At 42.6% G+C, this 27,724-nt stretch overlaps 1 protein-coding gene across 3 annotated transcripts in view; it reads left to right on the forward strand.

The window, feature by feature from the left end:
• Positions 1 to 25,310, forward strand: part of LOC120913414 (nesprin-2-like) — a 79,626-nt gene extending 54,316 nt beyond the window's left edge. For 2 of the 3 annotated variants that reach the window (XM_040323318.1, XM_040323320.1), the window contains exons 2-12: positions 1,113 to 2,164; positions 5,576 to 5,726; positions 5,824 to 6,009; positions 6,105 to 6,242; positions 9,944 to 10,138; positions 12,525 to 12,732; positions 14,508 to 14,716; positions 16,551 to 16,611; positions 20,818 to 20,999; positions 22,497 to 22,555; positions 24,611 to 25,310. In XM_040323318.1, the coding sequence (XP_040179252.1) occupies positions 1,596 to 2,164; positions 5,576 to 5,726; positions 5,824 to 6,009; positions 6,105 to 6,242; positions 9,944 to 10,138; positions 12,525 to 12,732; positions 14,508 to 14,716; positions 16,551 to 16,611; positions 20,818 to 20,999; positions 22,497 to 22,555; positions 24,611 to 24,824 (2,172 nt within the window). In that variant the 5' untranslated portion in view covers positions 1,113 to 1,595 and the 3' untranslated portion in view covers positions 24,825 to 25,310. Of the gene's footprint in view, positions 1 to 1,112; positions 2,165 to 5,575; positions 5,727 to 5,823; positions 6,010 to 6,104; positions 6,243 to 9,943; positions 10,139 to 12,524; positions 12,733 to 14,507; positions 14,717 to 16,550; positions 16,612 to 20,817; positions 21,000 to 22,496; positions 22,556 to 24,610 lie in introns of those variants that run through there. The other variant, XM_040323321.1, reaches the window with a different exon arrangement.
• The last annotated feature ends 2,414 nt before the right edge of the window (positions 25,311 to 27,724 follow it).

A 27,724-nucleotide genomic window follows, 5' to 3' on the forward strand; every position in this document is an offset into this window, starting at 1 on the left:
GGTGGCGTAGCGCAAAAAGGCCGGCGTAAGCCCGCCTAATTCAAATGTGGTAGATGTGGGCGTGTGTTATGTAAATTTTATGTGACCCCACGTAAATGACGCTTTTTACCAATGGTGCATGCGCCGTCCGTGAAAGTATCCCAGTGCGCATGTTCCAAATTAACCCGCAAGAATGCGATGCTTTCGACGTGAACGTAAATGACGCCCAGCCCTATTCGCGAACGACTTACGCAAACAACGTAAAATTTTATGCCGCATGTACGCCTCATATAGCAGGAGTAACTTTACGCCGGGAAAAGCCGTATGTAAACGGCATATCTGTACTGCATCGGCCGGGCGTACGTGCGTATCTAGCCGATTTACATATTTCTAGGCGTAAATCAGCGTACACGCCCCTAGCGGCCAGTGTAAATATGCAATTAAGATCCGACGGCGTAAGAGACTTACGCCGGTCGGATCTAATACAAATCTATGCGTAACGGATTCTAAGAATCAGGCGCATAGATACGACGGCTCAGACTCAGAGATACGACGGCGTATCTCCTTTGAGAATCTGGGCCTTAATGTGTATAGAGGAATCACTCCTGCTTTACGATTATGTTCTGACCGTGGGGAGACTTCCCCACCATCACAACACATTGATCAGCCCTAGGTCAATCCCTTGAGTCCCAATAGCAATAGCTGCTGGTTTTGCTAGTCTGGACTCTGGCCGCACACTTTGCATCCCTGTGTTCTCTCCTGAATGTTTTTTTTCAGCAGGAGCAATGAGGAATGGTGAGACCTTTAGCTCATGCAGCCCCTCGGATGGTTGCATCACCTGATATGATATTCCCACCTTGCCTTATAATATGAATAGCACTGTCTGCAGAGATTAAAAGCATGCCAGAAAATGTTATGCCTGATTCCACAGTGTTTTGTCACACCCATACGATCGCTTAAGTCAGCAACATACAGGATGTTCTTTATTGCTTCCTGGGAGTTTTCACTCCTTCCATGTAACATTATAAAAGGTATACTAACAACCCCGTATCTGTTTCAGCAAAAATAATTGAAATGCAGAGTTGTTACATTTCTGTTTTATTAATATTGATATTTACCCTTATCTCTTTTAGGGGCACCAATTGCCTTGGAGTTTGAAGATGAAGAGGACAATATCTTCATGACTTGTTCTCCTTTGCACAGTCCTGACTGCTTCTTGTGGCACTAGCATTTTCTTCATGACCATTCCTTTCATTCCCTTCGTGATGTTTTCCAAGCCGACAAATTATCACTGAAGTGTTCCTCTATATCCCAAACTGCTCTGTTTTTTTCATTGGTCGATCTGACAGATACAGTTCAATCCTATAGAATGCTGACTTGGCTATTCTGAGCTGTATCTTTGAGGCTCTTCACTTGTCTTAATACCTAGCTGGCTGCACACTTACCAAACCACTACACCTGAACTGACCACTACTTCGAATATAATCTAGAAAGGTTCAGTAAAATGAAGTGATATTTCTTCTGCATATCATTAGTTGAGATTCTTTTCTTCTCTATATGTGCATTTTCACCTTCCAGGCATCCCCAACCTTGACTGTTGGGGCATATGCGACTATATGGCCCAAAATAACATTGTTTCTAGCGCCAATGTTGCCTATTCATGTACCCTTACTTCCAGCACTTCCAATACACCAGCTGGGGAAATTGACCATGCATCATATATGTTTGTAACGGAAAACATGGGCACTTCTCCAGTTCCAAACAATCCTAGCTGTTCTAGAATGTCTCCATCCTTTTTCTCACCTTCTGAACGTTTGAAAACTTCTTTTGAGACTTCCTTTGATTCCCCAAATTATGTCACTCCTCCTAGCAATCATATTTTTCCTACACAAATTAGTTCTACTGCAGATTCTGCAATCATGCAAATATGTGGTGATCTCCCAGATAGTTACTTAACTCCAGCCTCCCATCTGAACCTTCATTTTCAAGAGCCGCTTGAACCAGACATGGTTTCTTCCTGTTCTGACATATCCGACACCATTAGCAACAGACATTTGTCTTCTTTTTGGACCAAACTCGAAAACTGGCCCCTTGATTGTAATTGCTCCCCAAGAAAGTCTGACAACCGAATGGGAATGGACGTTAAATGTGAAATATGCAGTGGATCCGTGGAAAACAAGGTCCGGTGAGTAGTACAACATACTTCCCGCTATCCGACTAAAATGAAACTGTATACATACAACAAATATTGGAAAGCTGCATAATAGTAGTTAGTTACATTCAACTGGACTTTGATTTAAAGAGGTTTTCTAAGCCACTTATTCAGTTCTAATTAGTGTAAGAAATTTACCCCAGTGCTATCTGTGTCAATATCATTTCTGGGATATTTTCCTGACATCTAGAACTGAAGAAATATCAAAACAAGGCCAGTTTAATGGCCTGGATAAATTAGAACCTTCACAGACAGACGAGTCGCATAGGTTTCATGTACATACCTAGAACTGACCCAATGACTTTTAAAAATGCCATTTGGAACACTCAACCCAAAAAACTAAAAATCTAAAAAGGAAAATACCAATTAAAGATTGTGTACTAAAAACTTGCTACTAGTATAAGTCTTATCCTACTTTCTGCACAAAGATCTTTTTCTAACTGTTCGACGTGTTTGAAATGGGACCAGGGAAAAAAACAAATCTGGCCTTGTTCAGACACCCTAGCTGCTCAGGCAAGAATGGTGAGCCAAATTTTTTATCCATCATCATCATTTATATATTAAATTTTGCCACCCTCCCCCTTGACTCCACCCCCTTTTCCCTGCCCATGTATACCCCATCAATTCAGCCTCACCAGCGCGCATCAAATGTAGCCTCACCAGTGCCCATCAAATGTAGCCTCACCAGCGCCCATCAAATGTAGCCTCACCAGAGCCCATCAAATGCAGCCCACCACCACCCATCAATGAATGTTTGCTTGCTTCCATTCATTCGGGTGTCAGAACACACAGTCCTGCACCGCCGATGCGCCTCTGACAGTCTGATGCTGACACTTAGTTGCTTGCTGCAGAGAGAAGAGAGTAGGAACACCAGTGGCCGGGCACTCTAGGCAGCAGGGCTTAGAGTGCTTAGTGGTAGCACCAGCCCTGATAAATATTATAAATTCATTAGGTGGTAAAAGTGGAGGCCAAAGAGTCAGATTTGGTACAACAATTTCTATGAAAATTTCACAGATTTTATTAGGTGATTTTGATGACATTTTGTCCAACTAACAATATTAGAAACTTAATGTGGATTTATCTTATCCCTATTGGTGGCAGTGAGTTTGTATTTGGATCGTTCCAAGATGCAAATACATTTCCTAATAATCCAGACTTGAAATATATAAAAATTTGTACAATATTGCTTTCCTTTCTTCTGGTTAATATAGGTTATATTTTACAATCTCCATGTCTTTCTCTTCCAAAGTCCTTACACATCTTATTTGCAAAAAAAAAAAAAAAACGTATAATTAAAAGCAGCATGGGTCCAGTGCTACCAACAGGTTGTTCCATGCCAACCCATACATGTTTTTTGTCACCAATAAATTTCAAACAACTATAATTCTATTTACAACACACAAACCGAAGACCTGACCAGGCCTAAATATCCCCCTTCTCCCTATCATTACTATACTTTCCTTTTTAGGATGGATTGGCCCTGAGGCTGGGTTCACACTAAACTACACGACTTTCATCCTACTTTGCGCTGCTACATCGGTCCTACATTGATCCTACATCCATCCGACTTTCATGAACAGGATACTACTTTGATCCGACTTTGTGATAGTCTGACTTGTTCTTTGACCAATCAAAATAAATCCCAGAGTGAGATAAATTCCTTTTACTGCTGCTGTAATCACATGTCGGATGTCAAAAGTCGGATGGTTAGGACAAGGCTCCTACTTTGATCCAACTTCAATGATATTCAATGGGCTGAAGTAGGATCAAAGTCGGACCAAAGTAGTACAGGGAGCATTTTCAAAGTAGGACCGGCTTGTGTAGGACAAGTTAAGACGGCTCTCATAGGGAAACATTGATTTTCACACGTCATGTGACATGAGCTCCCAATGTAGGAGTGTTTGTCGGACAAGTGTGAACCCAGCCTTAATCTCATGTTCTCCTTTTTCCCCTGGACTCTCTTCTCTTTTGCATTATGTATTTGGTAGTAATGCAAGCTGACCACATGCTACTTTCCCACTCTCTAATCACTGATCACAGTTCAAGGAGACATTTCCTAGAAATCCCCCCCAACGCAAGAAACTTTGCTGCATCCGAGGTGCACTGTGAACTTATCCGACTATCACATTCATAATATTCTATTTCCCCAAATGTAAAGTAAAATACCCTTTTCCTGTTCTTGTCCAACTTGAAAATGTTTCCGGAGAAACCCAATACAAATCTTTGTGAAATAAAACAACAATAATTCTTGACTTGGAGCACCAGCTAAAACTTTTTTCCTAGTTTATAAAAAGGGTCTGAACTCATGTTGGGAATTTATATTGCTTTCTAAACCCTAAATGGGTATAGCCATTCTTTCTGTATTGGTGACTATTCTCAGCACAACAGGAAGTAAAAAAAAAAAAAACAATCAAAATGTTTTAGATTTGTCCAAAAAATAGGAGGTTTTGTAACAAAAACGGCACAGAAGGGACATCTGTTTTGGTGACAACGATCAGATTTGGAGTCATTTCTCATTTACTGGTTTGATTCTGGGACAAGTAGTGAGGAGAAATCACCCCAGCATTTGGAACAATGCAAACCTGACAGTGGTTCTAATTCTCCCCCACTCTGTCGAATTCTGACGACTTAATAATATAAAAATATGACCAATAAATCTCAAAATTTACGTAACATACAACAAGCTTATTATAAACAAGGGGGGAAACTAATGCGCGAAACCAACCTAACAAGGGCACACAAAGCTAAAATAAATCAACAACACTAAATGTAACTAAATGTAACACTTTTGATGTTTTTCACTTTTATGGACATTATTCATTAATTATCTCATTTATTGCACTATGCACTTTGGATTGGTTTGAGCGCATTTGCATATTTGCATCTTATATGTTTTTTGAAGAAAGCTACTGCTGGTATTTTTATCTGAACATTTCCAGATTACTATTCATTTGTTTGCTATTAACACTGTGCTTGTCACTGGCACATTTGTTTTTCTTATTTATCATTATTTATTCACTCTCAGTACTCTCCACATTACCTGGTTAATGTTGGGTGGGTATTTGAATTAATCCGGAGTGGAACACATTTTACACAGGAATCAGTGGAGCTTACTTGCCTGATAATTTATTCGTATTCTGGAAATTATTGAAAATTGATATTGGTTATTTAGTTTAAATTCGTTTTTTTGCAAGCGCCATTACACCCCCCCTTGTCTACAACAAGCTTATTACCTTTTTATATGTCGACCACCGATTTTAAAACCGGGAATTCTGCCCCCTATTGCCTATTAGAGCCTAGCCTCCTTATTATAATTAATAACTGAATTTTTCCCAAGCTGATATTGTTCACATAATCTTCACTACAACTTGCTTTTCCCTGCAGTATGCATCAGGACAAACAACTGTGTGAACAATTCCTGGACTCCCTCTCACGGATGGAGGATTGGCTGAAGATCACACAGATGGTGGCCTCTCTTCAGAATCCTTCTCGAACCCTTCACAATGATGCCAAACTGGCATTAAGAAAATATGAGGTAACAAATATTCCTTAGTCAACAAAAACTATTTTTCACTCATCCTAATTTCTTATATTTACTTTACTATTCTCTACATTCTGCTTGTCATTCTCAGGATCTCCTCAAGGAAATTCGAGAGAAATTACTAGACCTGGAAACACTGAACAGGAAATATTGGAGAATCACACAGATTTCTACCAAAATGTTGCTTCCAACTACACTTCGAAGTAGACTGCAGGAGGTCAACCACTTCTGGGACTGTTTGCAGAAGGAGGCAGAGACCATCTATCAGACTTTGAAGGTATCTCATCAGCTTTGTTATGTGCTGAAGCAGAGAGATATTTCATAAAATATGTATTTGAAGCAACTTAAGGATGATATGTCATCTTCTTACAGTCCAAGGTCCAGCAAAGAGAGGAGTTTGATACAGATCAGGATGATCTGAAGCTGAGTCTGACTGAGATGGACATGGAACTTTCTAGTGTAGAGTATATCTACCATGGTAACTCAACTGAGAAAATCCAACAACTCAAGGTACAGCAATGGTAAAAAAAAAATCTAAATAAAATCAAAAGATCCTCTTCTCCTTCCCAGGAACTGTTAAAAGGTGCTTTACAGTCATATGTTTAAGGTGTACCAATGACTCATTGTAGAGCCATATAGAGACTCTGTCACCAGGCCATTTATTTCAACAAAATCTTCCCAAAAGAGAATACAGTAAAACCTTGGTTTGAGAGTAACTTGGTTTAAGAGCGTTTTGCAAGACAAGCAAAATGTTTTAATACATTTTGATATACAAGCGATGTCTTGATATAAGAGTAGCGTCATGTCACAACTGAGTATAAAAGAGAAGAGAGGAGCCTCCAAGTGTAGCAATATGGTTACATTTAATGAAGATACATCATTTAGCAACTTATTGCTACACTTAGAGGTGCCTCTCTTCTCTTTAATGCCATGTAAAAAAAATGCTTTGATATACAAGTGCTTTGGATTACAAGCATGTTTCTGGAACGAATTATGCTTGCAAACCAAGGTTTTACTGTATGTGAATTTAACATGTTTTATGCACGCTATTAACCTGTAAAAAACCTCTCTCGTGCAGACATCCAAAAGCCCTAAGACTGCTGCCAGGCACTGGTATTCCCCTAAATCCTCCCTCGGCTACATAATGAATGAATGAATGAATGAATGAATGAATGAATGGAGTGACTTGTATAGCGCTACACATGCAAACTATCTTTAGACCTCTTTCACATTGAGGCGCGGAGCCGCGGTGCCGGTATAGCCGCGCTATTTGTAGCGCGGCTATACCGTCGTATTTACCGCGATATTTGGGCGCTAGCGGTGAGGTTTTAACCCCCGCTATCGGCCGAAAAGGGGTTAATACACAGGCTGACCTGTCCCTTGCCTGAGCTTAGGGCTGATAAATGATACATTTCAGGCTTCTAGAGAATGATAAATCTGTAATTTAACATAGCTCAGCAGTGAGCCAGACACAGTACAGCCCCTATAGTTTGACCTGAGAGCTGACAGTTTTGTTTTGAGAGTAGGAGAATACAAGTCAATCACATGAGAGATAAGACTCCGCTCTTATTACAATTACAAATTAAAGATTCAGATTACAATATATGTTTATTGGTGACTGGCTCTTATTAAGCAGTAGAAAATCAGAAATACTTGAAGTGTCCATGTGTTCCAGCTTCCTTATACACAGTACCTTATTTTGGTTCTTTTTTTTTGGGGGGGGGGGGCATTATACATTATGGTTTCCTATATATTTATGCTGAACACTGTAATAGCACAGTGAATGACTCAGATTGTAGAGGGCCCCTGTGTAGAAAGATAACTTAGACCCCATAAATTAAGCCCAAACATGTGCATATACCCTCTTCCTAGCATGACACCAGAAGTGTCTGTCCTCCTGAAGCTCGGTTGTTATCCACATTGTTGCAGAAATCTCTATTTGGGCACATTTACTCCCTGTGTCCTAAACATTACTGCCACATTATTGGCAACTCTATGTTCACTGACATCACCAGCACTGTCGCAAGATGTGGAATTACAGCTTACAACATTATCTCCACGCTACAGCGTAGGGTGGCGAGTATCTAGTGAAGTAAAAGCCACATCTAGGTTCCCTTTGTGCCATTACCCACTAGCCTTACTCTACATTCCCTATTGATGGTTCTGATCCAGTGGGCCCTCCTACCCTTTTGGGCTATTGTGCAGCAGGATTCTTAATTTGAATTTTAGAAAATGTATGATCCTATTGTCACCCATTTTTGTCTTTAGTTAATGTAGGTGGAAACCCTAATGTTACTTGCAAACTAGGCATTTAGTCTGCATGCTTCCCAGTCCCTGCATTATAGTGCACTCAGGAGGCACAGGTGCAGCGTTCAGGCCCACCGCCTGCAACCGGTCAAAGTCTAGGACAGGCTGAAATATGCTGTGGTTAGACGGGACTGAACACTGTACCAACATAATAAGGAACTTGCCCCATTCAGCGATGGCATATTTCAGCCTACCATACACTTTAACAAGCTGCAGGCAGCAGGGCTGGATGCAGCACCTGTGCCTCCCCCAGGTGCACTGAAATTCTGGGATTGGATGCCCATGGGCTAAATGCTTAGTGTGCAAGGGGTACATAACTGGATGACATTTCATTTTCTAAAGCACTGTGTATCATAACAAACCATTGCCTAAGTTTTTCAGTTTGCTGCTGCTCCCTTCTGGCCTTTTTCAGCCACTTTCTACCTACATGAACTCGTGGTTGCATTGGCTGCTCATCACTGCTTTCAATTGGTTTCTTAATAGTGACAGTAAGGGACATGTTTGTGGAATGTGTGTCATTGCACTCACTTTTAGCTTAGCTTCTCTACCAGGTGCTTGTAACAGGGTGGCAGTGCAAGAGCACAGTGGAAAATGTTGTCACCCCATAACAGGAAGTGTCTGAACAAGGACCTTTATTACAGTATCACCAGGTATTCTTTTCAAAGTTGCTTATTTAACTTGTCACCCAATGTGTCACTAAAAGCAAAACTTTTTTTTGTTTTGGATAGCGTTATGCCACGTACACACGATCGGTTCATCCGATGAAAACGGACCGATGGATTTTTTCATGAGATATCCGATGAAGCTGACTTTCATCAGTCTTGCCTACACACCATCGGTTAAAAATCCGATCGTGTCCAACGCTGTGACGTAAAACACAACGACGTACTGAGAAAAATGAAATTCAATGCTTCCGAGCATGTGTCGACTTGATTCTGAGCATGCGTGGATTTTTGACCAATGGGTTTCCCCACAGACGATCGTTTTTTTCCTATCTGTTTTTTAACCATCAGAAAATTTTAAAACAGGTTCTATTTTTTTTCACCGATGGGAAAAAAAAAACCGACGGGGCCCACACACGTCCGATGAAAACAGTCCATAAGGGTCAGTTATAACCCCTGTCAGTTTTTTTGTCATCTGTGTCCTATTGGGGAGATTTACCTTCACTTCCTTTTGCATAGCTAAAACAGGAAGTGAGAAGAAATCCCTCCAAAGTGAGGGAATGTCACCAGGATCACAAGAACCTGTGTCCTTATTAGAAGATTTCCCTTCTATTCCTGTTCTGATGTCAGCCCAACGTTTGCCATTTTTATTTACCTTCACTTTTGATTACAACGGTAAACTGGACAAATATAATGGGGGGAATCTCCCTAACAGGGGCATAGACAGCAAAGAAAAGTGTGCTAATCTCTCTCCATGCTATCCAAAAAAATAAAATACGTTTTGCCTTTAGTGACACTTTAAAAATGTTGAAAGCAACTTTTGAAATAACATTAACATGTTAAAGCTTATTTGAGATGTTGGAGATTGAATTTAGAGCTATTTCCAAAAAGTTGCATTTGGGTCAGAAAAGCCTTAGGCTGGGTTCACACTATTGCGAATTGGATGCAGGTTTCTCCGCATCCAATATGAGAGGAGAGTGTGACTGTCTCTCAATGGAGCCGGTTCACACATCTCCGAGGCGGCCGCGGAGCGCACTGCAGAAGAGGCCTGTGTATCTTCGGCTCCGTTTCAGATCCAAATTCAGCCAAAAATTGAGGACCTAATTCAGACCTGAATTGGAGAACAGGGAGGCGCCTGACCCATGCTGTGAGCCGCGACGCACACAGTGTGAACCCAGCCTTAATTACAGAACTTTTTGGTAAAAATATTACATTACTTGATGTTGGCTATTTTTGTGTTAGGCCTTCCAGGAAGATGTGTGGAATAACATGAAGCGTGTAGAGGTTCTCTTAGAGCGTGGAGATCAGCTCATATATGAAACCGATCCGCAAGATGCAATGGCCTTAGAGGAGGAGATGACAGAGCTGGGCTCCTACTGCCAGGAGATATTCATCCGCCTCTCTCGACTGCAGAAACGGCTTGTAAGCACCAAGCTGGTATGTATAATGTATATGCTTAGACTTTGTAGTGGAAGGAACTAGACTGATGGTTCAGACATTGTAAGAAATTAGCCAACAATAGGACTTGGGACTAACCAACAAAGGAACAAGGAAAAGCAGATTACTTGTACATAGTAACAAACAGATTTGTTTTCTAAGTGCATAAAAGAGATTGAATGCTAAATATGCCAAAAAACAAAATGATAGCAGTTTTAAAGACCAACCACCAAATGGTCATATATATTAAAAGCCAGTGCATAAACATTTGGATGCACAAACATATGCAGTTGGCAGACACCCCAGGCCTTGCTTTTATTTAAGGTTGTGAACCACTTAAAGCCCATAGACATATTGCACAACTCGCACCTAAAATGAATGGCTGAAGTACTGTAAGTTGGATAGTACAATTAACATTAAGGGGTAGATCGACAAAGAAATTACGCCGGCGTATCTATTAATACTCTGGCGTAATTTCAAAATTCCCGCGTCGTATCTTTGTTTTGAATCCTTAAAACAAGATACGACGGCATCTCGGCTAGAGATGCAATTTTTCGGCGGCCGCTAGGTGGCGTTCCCGTCGTAATCCGCGTCGAGTATGCAAATGAGCTATTTACGGCGATCCACGAATGTACGTCGGCCCGCTTTTTTTCCCGTCGTTTGCGTTCGGCTTTTTCTGGCGTATAGTTAAAGCTGCTATACGGAGGCGTACTCAATGTTAAGTATGGCCGTCCTTCCCGCGTACAATTTCGATTTTTTTACGTCGTTTGCGTAAGTCGTTTGCGAATAGGAATTTGCGTAGAATGTTGTCACCGTCGTAAGCATTGGTGGGTTCCGGTTTAATTTCGAGCATGCGCACTGGGATACCCCCAGGGACGACGCATGCGCAGTTCCGAAAAAAAACTTTGTTTACGTCGGGTCACGACGTATTAACATAAAACACGCCCCCATTAGATCCATTTGAATTCCGCACCCTTACGCCGCAAGAGATACACTACGCGGCTGTAACTTACGTCGCAAATTTGTTGAGGATTCAAACAAAAGCAAAGTAAGTTACAGCGGCATAGCGTATCTTACATACGCTGCGCCCGGCGCAGATGTATGTGGATCTGCCCCTGTATGTCCACATTAACCATAATGATAGTAATAAAGTGGTTGGACTAATGGCATAACTTTGCAGGTAATATCATTTTTGACTTAAAATTGCTTGTGGGGGTGACGCAACTCTAACAGATAAGTGGACCCCATGCACACTGGTTACGAGAGAAGTACACCATTACTGTACAAACTGATCAAAAATCAGACGTTATGTTAACTTATGGTAAAAAAAATAAAATCTATCTTGCCCCTTCGCTTTTTTCTTTCATCTGAAGACTTGGAATCGGCTGTTGAAAGCACTATACTAACAAACAGATAATTGACTTATCGTTCCTCTTACGGAAATGTTTTTCCGATTTTGATACAAAAGACAGACAAGCCAACAAACAAAGAGTTGTTCAGGAATAGAAGTTCCTGTTTTTTGTTACGTAACTAGTTTACAGGCTAATAGGAGACAGTTAAGGTTTAGTTTCAGTCAGTCACTGTTGAACCTTCCATAAAATAGGTCAGACGTTTCTGTGTATCTTCTTCAAGTACGCTAATTGGTCTTACTTTTTAAATACATTTGTGCAAGTCATATTACCGTATTGACTTGAGTATAAGCATAGGGTGTCCATCTGCATGCCTCACTGTGTCCATGTGCATGCCTCACTGTGCTTCACTGTGTCCTCACTGTGCCCATGCCTCACTGTGCCCATGACTAGGCTTACCAACATGGGAGTATATAGAAGGGGTGCCCGGGTTTGAAAAATCGGTGCTCCCCAGCCGCAGGCCCCTTAGATAGCAAACTTTGCACACTTGTAAAGGAGAACAGGGGATACATGTGTGCCATAAGACCTAGAGCCGGCCGGTACCGGGTCCCCAAGGTTAACAGAGAAATTACCGTTTAAACATGGGAGTCTATGGAAGGGGTGCCCGGATTTGAAAAATCGGTGCTCCCCGGGCCGTAGGTCCCCCGGACAACACATTTTGCACACCTGTAGAGGAAGAGTGGGGCTATATGTGTGCCAAGTTTGGGCTTCGGAGGACCTACAACCGGCTGGTACCAGGTCCCCGAATTCCGGGAGATCAGGCACAAAAAAGGTGACTCGAGTATAAGCCGAGTGGGGCATTTTCAGCACCAAAAGATGTGCTGAAAAACTCGGCTTATACTCGAGTATATACGGTACATATTTTTCATGTTACTACATGTTTTTACCTACTGAAAATATTATAAAAATCTTACATCCTTTCATACCAATAACCTATGGATCACCTAACAATGATCATTTTCACATTTTCCTTGAAGGTCTTTGAAGATGACGTTCTCGATAGTGGCTTTGAACATGTATCATCTGGGTCATCTGATGTGTTCTTGGACCTTGACTTTGAAGATGAGGCAGTTCCTTGTCTACCTATTGTTCCCCCTGCCAAAGCATGCTTTGCTATTGATCTAGAATGGGACCCAACAGGGGATGTTGGTAGCTCAGGGTCTCATGATGAGATCTCAAAATCTAGTAAGTGATGATTCATTTGCCTGGCATTTATCTTCTTTAAATACATTGTGTTTACATTTATAATAGGGTTATTCCACCCCAGACTGATCTTTCAGTATTACAGGACACTGTTGGGATGAATTATCCACTAGCTTTGGGATACATTTTGTGGACTCCTGAAAATCAGATCTTCCTGACAGATTTAAACGTTCTGACCCACCACACCACCCGTTGTCCTTTTTCTGAAGTATTCCCTATTAGGTAAAATGAAAATCCAATATCGAGCCCAAGAACCTTTAATAAAGAACAATGGGAAACCGAGTTGGGAACTTAGGTGTAAAGATCTTAAGCTGACCATAGATTATTTGTAACAGATTCCTCCATCCACACAAGTGAGGTTGATGGAATCCCTCCCTACCAAAACATTTCATTTTGACTGCAGGACTCTCTGCTGTCAGAATACATTGATTAGCAGTAAGGCTCTATTCACACCATGGCATTCCGGATCGTGGGCAGATTTCAGCAAAACTTTACTTCACAGCAAAATAACTAATTTCATCTTTGATAACATTTCTTAGAAATTAAACTCTAGCTTATCAGAATATGCCATGCTATTCCTTTTTTGTTATGTTAGGGTTGATAGGGTTATTTATTTTAGTTATTATAAGCAAATGGTGCATGCAATAATAAAAAAAGTGGAAACATAGTTAAACATTCGATACCCTTTATCGTGTGTTTTTTGTTATTTCTGTTTTTTTTTAAATAGTGGGGGCAAAACTAGCAAATAATTTAAAGAGACAGTACACAGAAGACTGTATTTGTGATTTTATATCAAATGTAAGCAAAGGGCTTACTTCAACTAGCTGATTATCAGAAATTCTCAGATCGTTTCAAGCTCCTCATTTTGGATTCTCAGGGTCACCTGCAAATTCCTTCCCCGGCTGGCTCGCCAACTGTTCTGGAAAACTTAGATAGTCAACTCCTATCTTCATATTGATTAGTGGTTCCAAATTAATATAAGCTACTGCAGACACAAAAAGATACACTTAGCATATTTCCTAATAACTGTTCCATTTTAATTTCTTTACACACATGATTACGTCTTATATTAGGTCTTAAATTAATATTACAATTGTACTTTTATGGTAATAAGGGGCGTAACATAGGTAGGCTAATTCTAATCAGGACTCAAAGGAATGCAAACATGTAACCAAAACACATAATGTAATACATAGGCAAAGCATACAAAATAGAACACAGTTATATACAGAATGTACAATTTGTTTTACAGTTAAAACATCCAAAAAAACAATAAGAATACCCAAAAATGGAAAAAAATAAAAAAATTCTTATTGTTTCTGTAGCATATAGGTTAAAAACACCCAATACAAATACATTTACAGAAAGGACAAAAACAAAACAAAAGGTTGTTGTGTTATTTTACAATTTGTTGTTGATATTTTTACATCTTTTCTTAGTGTGAAAAACATATCAAATTATAAAATGCACACACATACAACCAGCCTGTCAGGCCTTTCCCAAATGATCAGCGACCCTGGCTGTAGCTAACAACACTGATCATTGCATTCTGATGGCAGGGAAGGCTTTGTGATGGGAAATAGCTCATTGGGAGTCTGACATTCAATGTATGGATGGGAAATCGGCTCTTTTTTATTTATTTTTTTAAGTTCAACCTGCTGGTAGGAAGAAAAAATTGAATCATGTATGGCCAGCCCAAAGATTGGCTGGCCAATTAATCTGTCTATGGTTGCTAACATATATTTTTATTCTAACAGCCCCACTAAAATTATCACGGAGGCATAAATGCTCTGAGAGTAGCATCAGTACTGACTCCGGGGTCACCAATTCCAAACATAGGAGCCAAGAAGACCTGTTGCCAGTGGAAGAAGATTTACCTGCCTTCATTGTTACTGGAGGCACGGTTATCTCAGAGGGATTTCGAAGACCTAAGATTGACATCCAAGTTCAAACAATAGATAACAGAGTAAATACAGATTATTTTCCTCTTTATGCCCTTTCCTTATCTTAGTTGACGACTTCTTATCTGTACCTCAGTTTCTGTTGTTTTTTCTACATCCTTATCACTGCACTTATTACTTATCTTGCTCTTTGCACAGGCAACCTTGGCCAAGAACTGCCGAAATTCTCTTTGAATGATCAAATTAGCAGAAGGGACACTTAGGAAATGTAGTAAAAAAAAAAACTTTAAAAACAAAAAATGTACATTACTGCCAGGTGTAGTAAAAAAAAAACTGACACGGTGTCACTCTGTCCCATAAATAGATTTAATAAAGATAAGCAATTAAAGTAGAAAGAAAGAAAGACAATACGATCACCCACCTTTCAAATGTTGCCTCCCCACTTCTCTTATATTTGCTGCATACAGTTAATACTAAATTCCAGTGTATATACTTTTATTTTATTTTTATTTTTTTTAAAGGTGGCCATACACTAGTAGAATTGTGTTCATGTTTTTTTGTTTTAAGAAAGTTTGTTCAATTTTCTCAAGACTCATTTTTAACTGTAGTCAAAGAAAACTTTAAAGGAGCAGGATGGAAAAAAAAATTCTTGAATGAACAGATTCTCTTTTAATTTATAATTCAATTTCAAATTAGAATTTTCTTTGGGAAATTACATTCATCCCAAAATTGATTGTTAAAAGCAAACAAAGTTTTTGGTCATTTTGAACCTTTGTCAAGTCATTGAATGTACTGAGAATGTTCAAAAAGCTACTAGTGTATGGCCAGCTTAACTTTTTTCAAAATGGTCATGCGACCCAAAAGTTATGACAAGTGTGCCTGCCTGTGTGGCTTTTGCTGTTGGTGGGCGTGAGTTCTTCCCAGACCAACAATGCTTTGCAGCAGGGGTCCCCCATACTGTGGCCCACGGGCAGTATGTTGTCCTTTGCTTGCTTTTATCTGGCCCTTGGGTCATTATTCCTTCCGCTGACACCAAAGATGGGGCACTATTTCTCCCACTAACACCAACAATGGGGCACCATTCCTTCCACTAATGCCAATGATGGGGCACTATTCCTCCCAGTAACGCCAATGATGGGGCACTATTCCTCCCAGTGAAGCCAACGATGGGTCACTATTCCTCCCAGTGAAGCCAACGATGGGTCACTATTCCTCCCAGTGAAGCCAACGATGGGACACTATTCCTCCCAGTGACGCCAACGATGGGACACTATTCCTCCCAGAGACGCCAACGATGGGACACCATTCCTCTCACTGACACCAACCATAGGGCACTATTCCTCCCACTGACACCAATGCTGTCATTTTTTTACTCCCACTGACTACCAAGCCTATGGCATTGTTTACTCCCACCGATGCTGGGACATTTTTTATTCTCACTGGCCACAGTCTGGCCCCTCTAAGGTTTGAAGGAAAGGAAATCCCAGTTTTATTACAGAGCTGGAGGTATGTTTAAAGCGGAACTAAACTCAGAAGTTTCGATGGTTTAATATATTGCAATTTACCAGTCCCTAGTGGTGGCTGCATTAGATTTCCCTTTTCAGATTGAAAACATTTTCAGCACAGTACAGTACAGTGCATATCTGTTGATCGTGCCACATCCTGTGAGCCAACAAGACTGCAAAAACAATCTTTTAGTTTCACATATTGAGCACACATGTAACTTACATACTACAAGCTTTAATAGGCATAAGGCGTACCTAACTGTGTATCCTTTCTGTTCTACAGACAACCTATGTACCCGTCATTGTGAGCCTGTCCTTACACTTTATGCATATTTTTTTGTACTGTATTTCTACAGTCTCCTAAATATATATTATGGTATCTCAAACTTTGTAGGTTCTGTGCAATGATCTGCCAAGTTTGGAATCAGGACAGTTGGAAGTCGCCTCCTATTGTGGTAAGAGTCACGAAAACCCGTCATATGAGTATTGAACACATTATAAAATGCATGCCAGTAGTTAATCTGCTTGGCTTAAAGTAAAGCCGACATAACTCTGGCCTATAAATACTAAGAACGTGCTGAAAAATGCATAAACGAAGGTTACCTCCAGTAGATTTAGAAATATAGGGAGCTGAAGTTTATGTACAAATCTCAACTTTATGGTAAAAAAAAGTGAGCTTGGCTCTGCTCCTATCTTCCCCCTAAGCCACTTATTGTTCTTATAATGGGATGCGTCTCAGTTGGTAGTAGGGGGTAAGCATCATTTGTACAGGAAAATGTACACTCACCGGACACTTTATTAGGTACACCTGTTCAATTGCTTGGTAACACAAATCGCTAATTAGCCAATCACATGGCAGCAACTCAATGCATTTAGGTGTCTAGACGTGATGAAGAAAACTTGCTGGAGTTCAAACCGAGCATCAGAATGGGAAATAAAGAGGATTTAAGTGACTTTGAACGTGGCATGGTTGTTGATGTCAGATGGGCTGGTCTGAGTATTTCAAAGATTACTGATCTGCTGGGATTTTCACGCACAACCATCTCTAGGGTTTACAGAAAATGGTCCAAAAAATAGAAAATATCCAGTGAGCGGCAGTTGTGTGGTTGAAAATGCCTTGTTGATGTCAGAGGAGAATTTTCAGACTGGTTCGAGATGATTGAAAGGCAACAGTAACTCAAATAACCACTTGTTATAACCAAGGTATGCAGAATACATCTCTGAATGCACAACACATCAAACCCTGAAGCATATGGACTACAGCAGCAGAAGACCACACTAGGTGCCACTCTGTACCTGTTGGGTAAGAACTAGGGATGAGCCAAACACCCCTCTTGTTCGGTTCGCACCAGAACTTGCGAACACACCAAACGTTTGTGTGAACTTTAGAACCCTATTAAAGTCTATGGGACTCGAACGTTTGAAATCTAAAGTGCTAATTTAAAAGGCTAATATGCAAGTTATTGTCCTAAAAAGTGTTTGGGGACCCGGGTCCTGCCCCAGGGGACATGTATCAATGCAAAAAAAAGTTTTAAAAACTGAGTTTTTTTCGGGAGCAGTGAATTTAATAATGCTTAGAGTGAAACAATAAAAGTGAAATATTCCTTTAAATTTCGTACCTGGGGGGGTGTAAAGTAAGCATGTGAAATAGCGCATGTTTCCCGTACTTAGAACTGTCTCTGCACAAAGTGTCATTTCTGAAAGAAAAAAGTCATTTAAAACGGGACTTGCGGCTATAATGAATTGTCGGCTCCCGGTAATTCAGAGAGGATTCATTCATAAAAAAAAAATATATATATATATATATATATATATATAGTGTGGGGGTCACCCCAAATTCAATTACCAGGCCCTTCAGGTCTGGTATGGATATTAAGGGGAACCCCGCCGTCAATTAAAAAAAACTCCACCCCAAATGAAAAAAAAAAAATGGCGTGGAGTTCCCCCAAAAATCCACACCAGACCCCTTATCCGAGCACGTTAACCTGGCCGGCCGCAGAAAAGAGGGGGGACAGAGTGCGGCCCCCCTCTCCTGAACCGTACCAGGCCACATGCCCTCAACATGGGGAGGAAATCGCAATAAGTCTATATTGATTGGTTTGCGCAAAAGTTATAGCGTCTACAAAATAGGGGATAGATTTATGGCATTTTTATTATTTTTTAATAGTAATGGCGGAAATCTGCAATTTTTATCATGACTGACATTATGGCGGACACATCGGACACTTTTGATGCTATTTTGGGACCATTGTCATTTATACAGCGATCAGTGCTATAAAAATGCACCGATTACTGTGTTCTAGGGAGAGATTCTAACTGGGGGTGGGCTCACTAGAACATGACAGAGATCACTGCTCCCGTGACAGGGAGCAGTAGATCTCGCTCATATTACTAGACAGAACAGGGAAATACCTTGTTTACATCTCCCCGTTCTGCCTCTCCGTGACACGAGATGGAGTCCGCGGGACCCACAGGCACGATCACGGCGTACGCCCACTAAGCCATGATTTAAAGGGGACTTACCTGTACGCCCATTTGCGCAGCCGTGCCATTGTGCCGGCATGCATCGTCGTGTGCTGGTCGGCAAGCGGATAAAAGAGAATTACATTTAAAAAATGATTAGCTAAACCCACAAGTGCTTTTATTTTTTCACTACTACTATTCCTTTATATTGGCTTTTGAAATTTACAAATGCAGCCATTTAGAAATTGGATCAAAGGTTTAGCACTGGGAAACACTTTTTTTTTTTTTTTTAGGTAAATAGTGCATTTTCAATATAACTATATAGATCAGACCAAAATGAGGGGCTAATAAGGAAATGGGGACAATGGGACTTTATTCCAAATCGGGTACAGTCCCTTGAATTCAGGGACAGTTGAGAGCTATGTAGACAGGTTTAAAGTGTCAGTTTTTCATGTATATATTACATTATCAGATTGGTCCAGTGGCTCTTCTCAGTATTGTTATTTTACGATATCTGTAATGGCATTAAGAGGGGTATATATTATCGGCTTGGAAGTTGGAAAGGCTCCCAATTCTGCAGCACCAGCCAAACATTTACAGTAAGCCGGTATTTTGTATTAGAATTCATTGGTGGCACATATGATGATTTAGCAGATTCACCTTCCTGCGGGGATCTTGGCTGAGTCGGTTTCCTCTCCTACAGTAGAATCTGGGAAATCATTTTTATGTGAATCAATGACATCAATTAACCGGCACTATATGTGCTTTGTGTCCTTGTCCTGCTGTGCCAAAAAGGGACACCATTATTAGGAGCTTAACTTATGGCCCCTTTTACACGGACGGCTGTTCTGCCGCAGTTAAAAGCATGTTTATTTTCTGTGAAATTCAAGACTCCAGGCACAGCGATTAGCTGCATTTGTACAGTGTATTTACATGCGGTTGCGTTTAGCTGCGGCACGATATTGGACGGGGATCTGACTTGTATCGCCGCCATTACTAGGCACTCCGTTTGGTATGAATTATCAGGGGGAACTCCATGCCAAATTTTAAATAAAATACCGGCATGGGTTCCCCCTCCAAGAGCATACCAGGCCCTTGGATCTGGTATGGATTTAAAGGGGAACCCCTACGCCGAAAAAATGGCATGGGGGTTCCCCCAAAAGCCATACCAGACCCTTATTCGAGCACGCAGCCCAGCCAGTCAGCGCCCCCCGAACCGTACCAGGCTGCAAGCCCTCAACATGAGGGGGTGGGTGCTTTGGGGCAGGGGGGCGCCCTGCAGCCCCCCACCCCAAAGCACCTTGGGCCAGATCCACAAAAGGGATACGCAGGCATATCTACTGATACGCCGTTGTATCCCTGTTTCTATCTATGCGGCCGATTCATAGAATCAGTTACGCATAGATATTCCTAAGATCCGGCAGGTGTAATAGTTTTACACTGTCGGATCTTAGGATGCAGTACCTCGGCCGCCGCTGGGGGCATTTCTCGTCGAAATTCCGCGTCGGGTATGCAAATTAGCACTTACGGAGATCCACAAAGCTTTTTCCCTTCGTTTTTTTTCCGTAAGTGTTAGTTTGCTGTCGCAAAATTAGGGCTGCTTTTACAAAGTGTAAACTTAGTACACCATGTAAAAGTAGACCCTTCTTTCCCGCGTCGCTGTCAAATCTTTTTTAAAAAAATTTCTTCCCGCCGCAACTCTTTTTTTTTCTTTTACACCCGTCACGATTCTCAAAACTCGGCGCAACGTAAATCCGCGCAAAGCACGTCAGGAAAATAGCGTCGGGAGCATGCGCAGTACGTCCGGCGCGGGAGCGCGCCTAATTTAAATGGGACTCGCCCCATTAGATTGGGCACGCCTTGCGCCGGACGCATTTAAGTTACACAGCTGCAAATTTCTAGGTAAGTGCTTTGTGGATCGGGCACTTAGGTAGAAATTTTGCGGCAGTGTAACTTAAATAGGAACATTTAAGTTAAGCCCGCTGGCTGTGGATCTGGCCCCTTGTCCCCATGTTGATTCAGACATTTTTCGAATTGGATTCCATCCATAGTTTTTTATATTTAAATAGGAGTGACCTTTGTCTGTGTACAGCACTAGATGGGTCCATGTTACCATAATTAATCAAAGAAGAATTTTATAATACGATAACTCAAAGTCACCATAGTTCATTTATGATCTGCTCTTTTTCTCCCTGTAGACACACCAGATTCGGAACACAGGACAGATAATCTCCTGCATACACCGAGATATGACTGCACGATGTCTGATCAGGGAGCACAAGTTGCTTCTAATATCCAGGTGACCGACCACCACATACAACACAACATCCCTGGGCAGAGGAGAAGACAGGGGAGGAAAAAGAAGGTGACTCAAACAAAAGTAGGTGGAAAATTAATAACTCTTTATAGGTTACAGAGGGTGTAGGGATGCTCCAATATGGTTGGCAAGTACGAGTACCGAAACTTGTCAATTACCCGTCATAACAAGCCTGGGTTCACATAGCAGAGGTGCGATTCGGACAGGAATCACAGAACATTCCTGTTCAAACCACATAAGATTCTTTCAGTGCGATTCAAGCCCGTTAATTTTATATGGGTTTTAATCGCACCACAAATGTATTGGTCTCAGGTATCGGAACATTACTTAGTATTACCACCACTACCAGTATCGGTGCAACCCTAATAGGGAATGTCATTGAATATGCAAATTCCAATGATTCTTGACAGCATTGCAAGCAATTCTGCCCCCCCCCCCCCCCCCCCCGTGTCCTCCTTTGCACCATGCAAGTCCTCTCAGACTCTATTTAACCACACGCCCAATATTTAGTGCAATTTAAACCACACTCACTTTTTGCCACAGCGCACTGAGCCATATGTATTTGTTTTTCCATGACTAGTTCTCACTTTTAATCTTACACATGGGTCCACTGATTTCATGATACGCATCTGCAGCCCCTGCTGCAGATGCTGAAATACATAGCAGTGAATGTGTAGGTAAAGTGTATACATAGGCCCAGATTCTCAAAGCACTTACGACGGCGTAGCGCCATGCGTCGTAAGTCCGAATGAGAGCCGTCGTATCCATGTGGCTGATTCTTAGAATCAGTTACCCATAAATTCGGCTAAGATACGAGCAGCGCAAGTCTATTACACCGTCGTATCTTAGGGTGCATATTTACGCTGGCCGCTAGGTGGCGTTTTCCGTAGATTTCCGCGTTGAATATGCTAATGAGCTAGATACGCCGATTCACGAACGTACGTGGGCCCGACGTAGCAAGATACGTCGTTTACGTAAGACATACGCCGGCGTAAAGTTACCGCTCATAAAGCAGGGGGTAAGTCATGTTAGGTATGGACGTCGGAAACGTCGGAACAGCGTCGTGTTTTACGTTGTTTGCATAAGTCGTCCGTGAATGGGGCTGGACGCAAGTTACGTTCACGTCGACTAGGCATTGAGTGGGCGTAATTTAATTTGAAAATTCAACGCGATACTGAGCAAGCGTCATTTACGTGGGGTCATGATTAGTTTACATAAAACACGCCCCCGTTCCTCATTTGATTTAGGCGCGCTTACGCTGGCACATTTACGCTACGCCGCCGTAACTTTAGACGCAAGTACTTTGTGAATACAGCACTTGCCTCTCTAAGTTGCGGCGGCGTAGCGTAACTACGATACGCTACGCCCGCCTACATTTACGTCGCTGACTGTGAATCTGGCCCATAGTCTGCAGAGATGTGTGGTCTGTGTGATTAGCAATGGTGGTACGTTATGATCTAAAGTCTGGGATAATATGTACTTGGCATAGACTACAGGTTCTGCTGGCTAGTTTTCCCATTGTACAGTTTTTTCTCCAAATTGCTTTTCTCTTTGTCTCAGGAGGTTAAAAGGAAGCATCAGCCTGCAAGACAAGATGTGTCAATTCTCATGGACATTAGGTGAGGAGGCCCTTCATTCTAATTTATTGGCTCATGATGCCATTTTGTTGTGACATGTTTCAGGAAATAACAAAGCATAAATACTAGTTGAATTCTCAATTTAAAATTAGTTAACATTCCAGGAACATCAAAACAAAGGGTGTTTTTAATGTCTTACAGATTGTTTTATTTCTAAAACAGCCACAGCCTGAAATGCTGCCACAGAATAAAAAAGTTTGCCCCCTGCCAGCTTTCTGTAGAGTGGGAAGCAATGTTCTCTCTGCAGAAGTCCAACACAGTTCCTGCCTCTCCTGAGTCAGTAGGCTCACAGGGGCCACCCCAGTTTCATTATCTGTATTGTCATGGCCCACCCAATCAGTCATTAGCTACATCCACCATTACGAAGTGACAGACGGGCATCCAACCTTTTCCAGCTGCCCTGTGTTCTCGTTTAGTGTCAAAGCATTAAAGAGTTAGTTCAGCTTTTCAGAAAAAAAAAAAAAAAAAAAAAAAAAATGAAAAAAAAAGTGAGCACCTCCTAGGTTGACCACATGTCCCAGATTGCCCGGGACAGTCCCGCATTTTGCAGGTCTGTCCCAGGCACATTCATTTCAGGACAATACATTGTCCCGGAATGAAACTGTCACAGCTATCCCCCCGGGCCAATCTGATGCCCCCAAAAAAGACCGCCACATCACTGCTTTACTCACCGACAGTACTTGCCCTGGCTGGGAATGCCTGGAGGAGCACAATCCCCGCCCCTTGCTTGTGATTGGAGAAATCATAAATCCTGCCACTTGTGTCCAATCACTGTGCTGTGATTCGTTACAGCACAAGCTGATTTTTGACAAAGAGGGGGGGTTGTCCCTGAATGGTAGTTTGGAAATGTGGTCACCCTAGCACCTCCCCAGTCCCTGGGTGCTGAGCTGTCAGTACACAATCAGCCAGTGCAGCAGTCTGGAGATTTGAAATCTCCGCTCTGCTCCCTCCTTCTGCAGCGCTTCCAGGATGGATCAAAGTGATGCTAGAGCTGGCATTGACCGTTCGGATTCACTGTGATGATCTGATCCATCCTGGAAGTGCTGCACAGAGGAGAGGGGGAGAAGTGGGCAAGTCCGCAGACTTCTGCACTGGCTGCGTGGGCACTGGCAGCTCATCAGCTGTGAAGGTTGGTTCAGAGGGTACACAAGGGGGCGGGGAAAGGTGTGCAGTGTTAGTTCACATTTTCGGGGGTTTTTTTTTACGAAAAGTGTGAACTTAAAACTTTTTTGCTGAGAATTTTTGCTTTGTGGATGACCCACGTCCAGGGCCGGATTTTCTCTCCCTGCCGCCCCAAGGCCAGGTTACGCAATGCAGCCCCCCAATCAACAGAGTATGGCAACCAGATGGCAGGGGCGGCACGGTTAGTTACTTTTTTCTTTTTATTTATTTGTAGCTTGTTTACTTTTTTTATTTTTGTATAATTTTCTTATTATTATTAATATTATTTTTCTTATTCTTTATTTTTTAATTATTTTATTAATTTAATTATTATTTCTTCTTATTTTTTATTATCATTTTTTTTTTCACTTAACTTTATTGCTATCACACAGGAGAAAACAATCCCCTGTGTGATAGTAATTGGAGGTGACAGGTTCTCTTTATTGACCCTGTCACCTCCAAAACAGGAGTCCTAGCACTGTGCGACAGATTCGTTGGCCAGGGGGGAGGGGGGAGTCCCGAAGACAGAGAGGTATGTGTGGGGGGGGGGGGGGGGAGAGGGGAGGACGGGTGGCAGCACACATTTTACAAGTGATTTTGGCGACATCGCCGCAATCACTTGTTAACGAGCGAGTGGATTCCATGCTGCTGCCGCCCCAAGGCCTGGCCTCGGTGGCCTTGTGGGAAATCCGGGCCTGCCCACGTCTGATTCTCATAAGTCAGCACTGCTTTAGATGAAGACTACATTTAACTATGCTCCTAACCATTCCTCTTTACGAATCCTTATTAGAAATGAAGGCAAGTTGATAATAACAATGGTTGCAGTAGCATGCATGCATCTTTAACCAATCTCTGGGACTCTTCTTGTCTTCTCAGTGATGACACAGCCAGTTTGAAGTCTCACAAATCCTCCTGTGGATGTTCAGGTGCGCTCTGGCTTTCAATCAAATGTTTGACCTTTTTGTCCCTTGTGTTCCTCCTCCTGTGTGGATCACTATTCATCTTTCCTTTATGCCATACAAAATGTCCTTCACAACGATTTTCCTGGACTTTGATGCTTTCCTACGTTAATGGACCTCCACCCACATAAGCAGACATGGAGTAATATGCAAGAAGTTTGGGAGAGACACTTTGGACATATGAAATATGCTGGGCAAGGGACACAGAAAACTGTACCCAAACTTTAACCATCTATGTTCCAGTGGGCAAGGTCAGAAACTGACAATGGTATTGATGCAACGGTGAATGCACCCACGAGAGAAAGACTTCAATGTATATATTGTACATTGGCATCGAGTAAGAAAATGTACATAATTTAAGCAGAAAAAGCTAGTCGGTTTGTGAAAGTATGTATTATGGATAAAATAGATTTATTAATGTGTATGTCAAAGATAATGAATGAGGTAAAAGAAAGCGAGTGTGTCTTTATGAGCGAGTCCTGCTTTACACCGTGGACTATTGGCCTGCAATGCAATTGATTTAAAGTGGGTGTAAACCTGATTCATGAAATTTGAGCTGGGCACATATATCTGCAGTATTTTGTTATCTCTTCAAAGAGCCAAGTCCCATACAGCTCTCTCATCAGCCTGATAACTCCTGGCAAATTCTCAGATAATCACATAAAAGAAGCCTGACATTTCTGTCAGGGAAAGTTGCTAAAATGGATTAGCAGGGAGCTGGCCCTGTTACAAAACACCTCTGAGAGTCTCAGCCTATGATGAGAGGGGGTGTGTGCATTTCCTCCAATCAGCTATTTTAGATATCTTGGCTGTATGCCCAGACATCACACTATGGGGCAGATCCTCGTACAGCGGCGCATCTGTACGCCGGGCGCAGCGTATCCAAGATACGCTACGCCGCCGTAACTTATTTTATTTTGAATCCACAATTTGCGCCGTAAGTTACGGCGGCATAGTGTATCTCTGGCGGCGTAAGGGCGCGTAATTCAAATGGATGTATTGGGGGCGTGTTTTATGTAAATACGTCGTGACCCGACGTAAACAACTTTTTTTTTTTTTTTAACTGCGCATGCGCCGTCCCTGGGGGTATACCAGTGCGCATGCTCGAGATTTGACTGGAAGAAGCCAATGCTTACGACGGTGACGTCATTCTACGCAAATTCCTATTCGCGAACGACTTACGCAAACAACGTAAAAAATTCAAAATTGTACGCGGGAACGACGGCCATACTTAACATTGAGTACGCCACCATATAGCACCTTTAACTATACGCCGTAAAAAGCCGAACAAAAACGACCAAAAAAAAAAATGCGCCGGCCGTACGTACGTTCGTGGATCGCCGTAAATAGCTAATTTGCATACTCAAAGCGGATTGCGACAGAAATGCCACCTAGCGGCCGCCGAAACATTGCATCCAAGATCCGACGGCGTACTAAGACGTACGCCTGTAGGATCGATTCCCAGATGCCGTCGTATCTTGTTTTGTGGATACAAAACAAAGATACGACACGGGAAATTTAAAATTACGCCCGCGTATCAATAGATACGCCGGCATAATCCTTTTGTGGATCTGCCCCTATGTGTTAAACAGGAAGAGAAAATTTCCTAACACAATCTGAACTTTCTAAACAGTTTATAAATGTGAAGACAGCAGATATACATGTAAAACCTATGTAGGGAGATTTGTTTTAAATCTGTGTATCTTCTGAGGCTGTTCACTTCACTGGGTGTATGGAGGGTTTATATCCACTTTAAGTACCGATTATGACAGTTGCACAGTGCATGGAATACAGCACCACCGTCCTTAATATGGTGAGTTGGAAGTGACTTCATATTACAGATGTTGTTAGCTACTGTAGAGAGACAAACTGCAATTGGTCAGGTAAATTACTAAAAAAAAAAAAAAAATAGACCCGGGCATTTTTAGACTGAGCAGCCCGGTCACTGGGGGGTTATCGACATTCACGGGGGTGGCTGGTGTCGGTCCTCCACACTGTAATGGGCAGGGACACTGTGATATAAAGGGGACTGCACTGCAAAGGGGCCCTGCTATGATTACATTGTCCCTTTACAGTGCAGTCCCATTTTTATCACAGTGTCCCAGTCCTATTTTGGCCATACAATGCTAGTACTCTCTGTCTCCTATTGTGCCCACACTGCCCCGTGACACTGACCTGCGCTCTCTCTGGTGGTGCTGGACAGCATGGCGCTCTCTCTGGTGGTGCTGGACAGCGTGGCTCTCTCTCTGGTGGTGCGGGTACAGCGTGGCTCTCTCTCTGGTGGTGCGGGTACAGCGTGGCTCTCTCTCTGGTGGTGCGGGTACAGCGTGGCTCTCTCTCTGGTGGTGAGGGTACAGCGTGGCTCTCTCTCTGGTGGTGAGGGTACAGCGTGGCTCTCTCTCTGGTGGTGAGGGTACAGCGTGGCTCTCTCTCTGGTGGTGAGGGTACAGCGTGGCTCTCTCTCTGGTGGTGAGGGTACAGCGTGGCTCTCTCTCTGGTGGTGAGGGTACAGCGTGGCTCGCTCTCTGGTGGTGAGGGTACAGCGTGGCTCGCTCTCTGGTGGCGAGGGTACAGCGTGGCTCGCTCTCTGGTGGCGAGGGTACAGCGTGGCTCGCTCTCTGGTGGCGCGGGTACAGCGTGGCTCTCTGGTGGCGCGGGTACAGCGTGGCTCTCTGGTGGCGCGGGTACAGCGTGGCTCTCTGGTGGCGCGGGTACAGCGTGGCTCTCTGGTGGCGCGGGTACAGCGTGGCTCTCTGGTGGCGCGGGTACAGCGTGGCTCTCTGGTGGCGCGGGTACAGCGTGGCTCTCTGGTGGCGCGGGTACAGCGTGGCTCTCTGGTGGCGCGGGTACAGCGTGGCTCTCTGGTGGCGCGGGTACAGCGTGGCTCTCTGGTGGCGCGGTAACAGCGTGGCTCTCTCTGGTGGCGCGGTAACAGCGTGGCTCTCTCTGGTGGCGCGGGCACAGCGTGGCTCTCTCTGGTGGCGCGGGCACAGCGTGGCTCTCTGGTGGCGCGGGCACAGCGTGGCTCTCT

This window comes from Rana temporaria, chromosome 9 (genome assembly GCF_905171775.1).
Source record: "Rana temporaria chromosome 9, aRanTem1.1, whole genome shotgun sequence".
Lineage (NCBI taxonomy): Eukaryota > Metazoa > Chordata > Amphibia > Anura > Ranidae > Rana > Rana temporaria.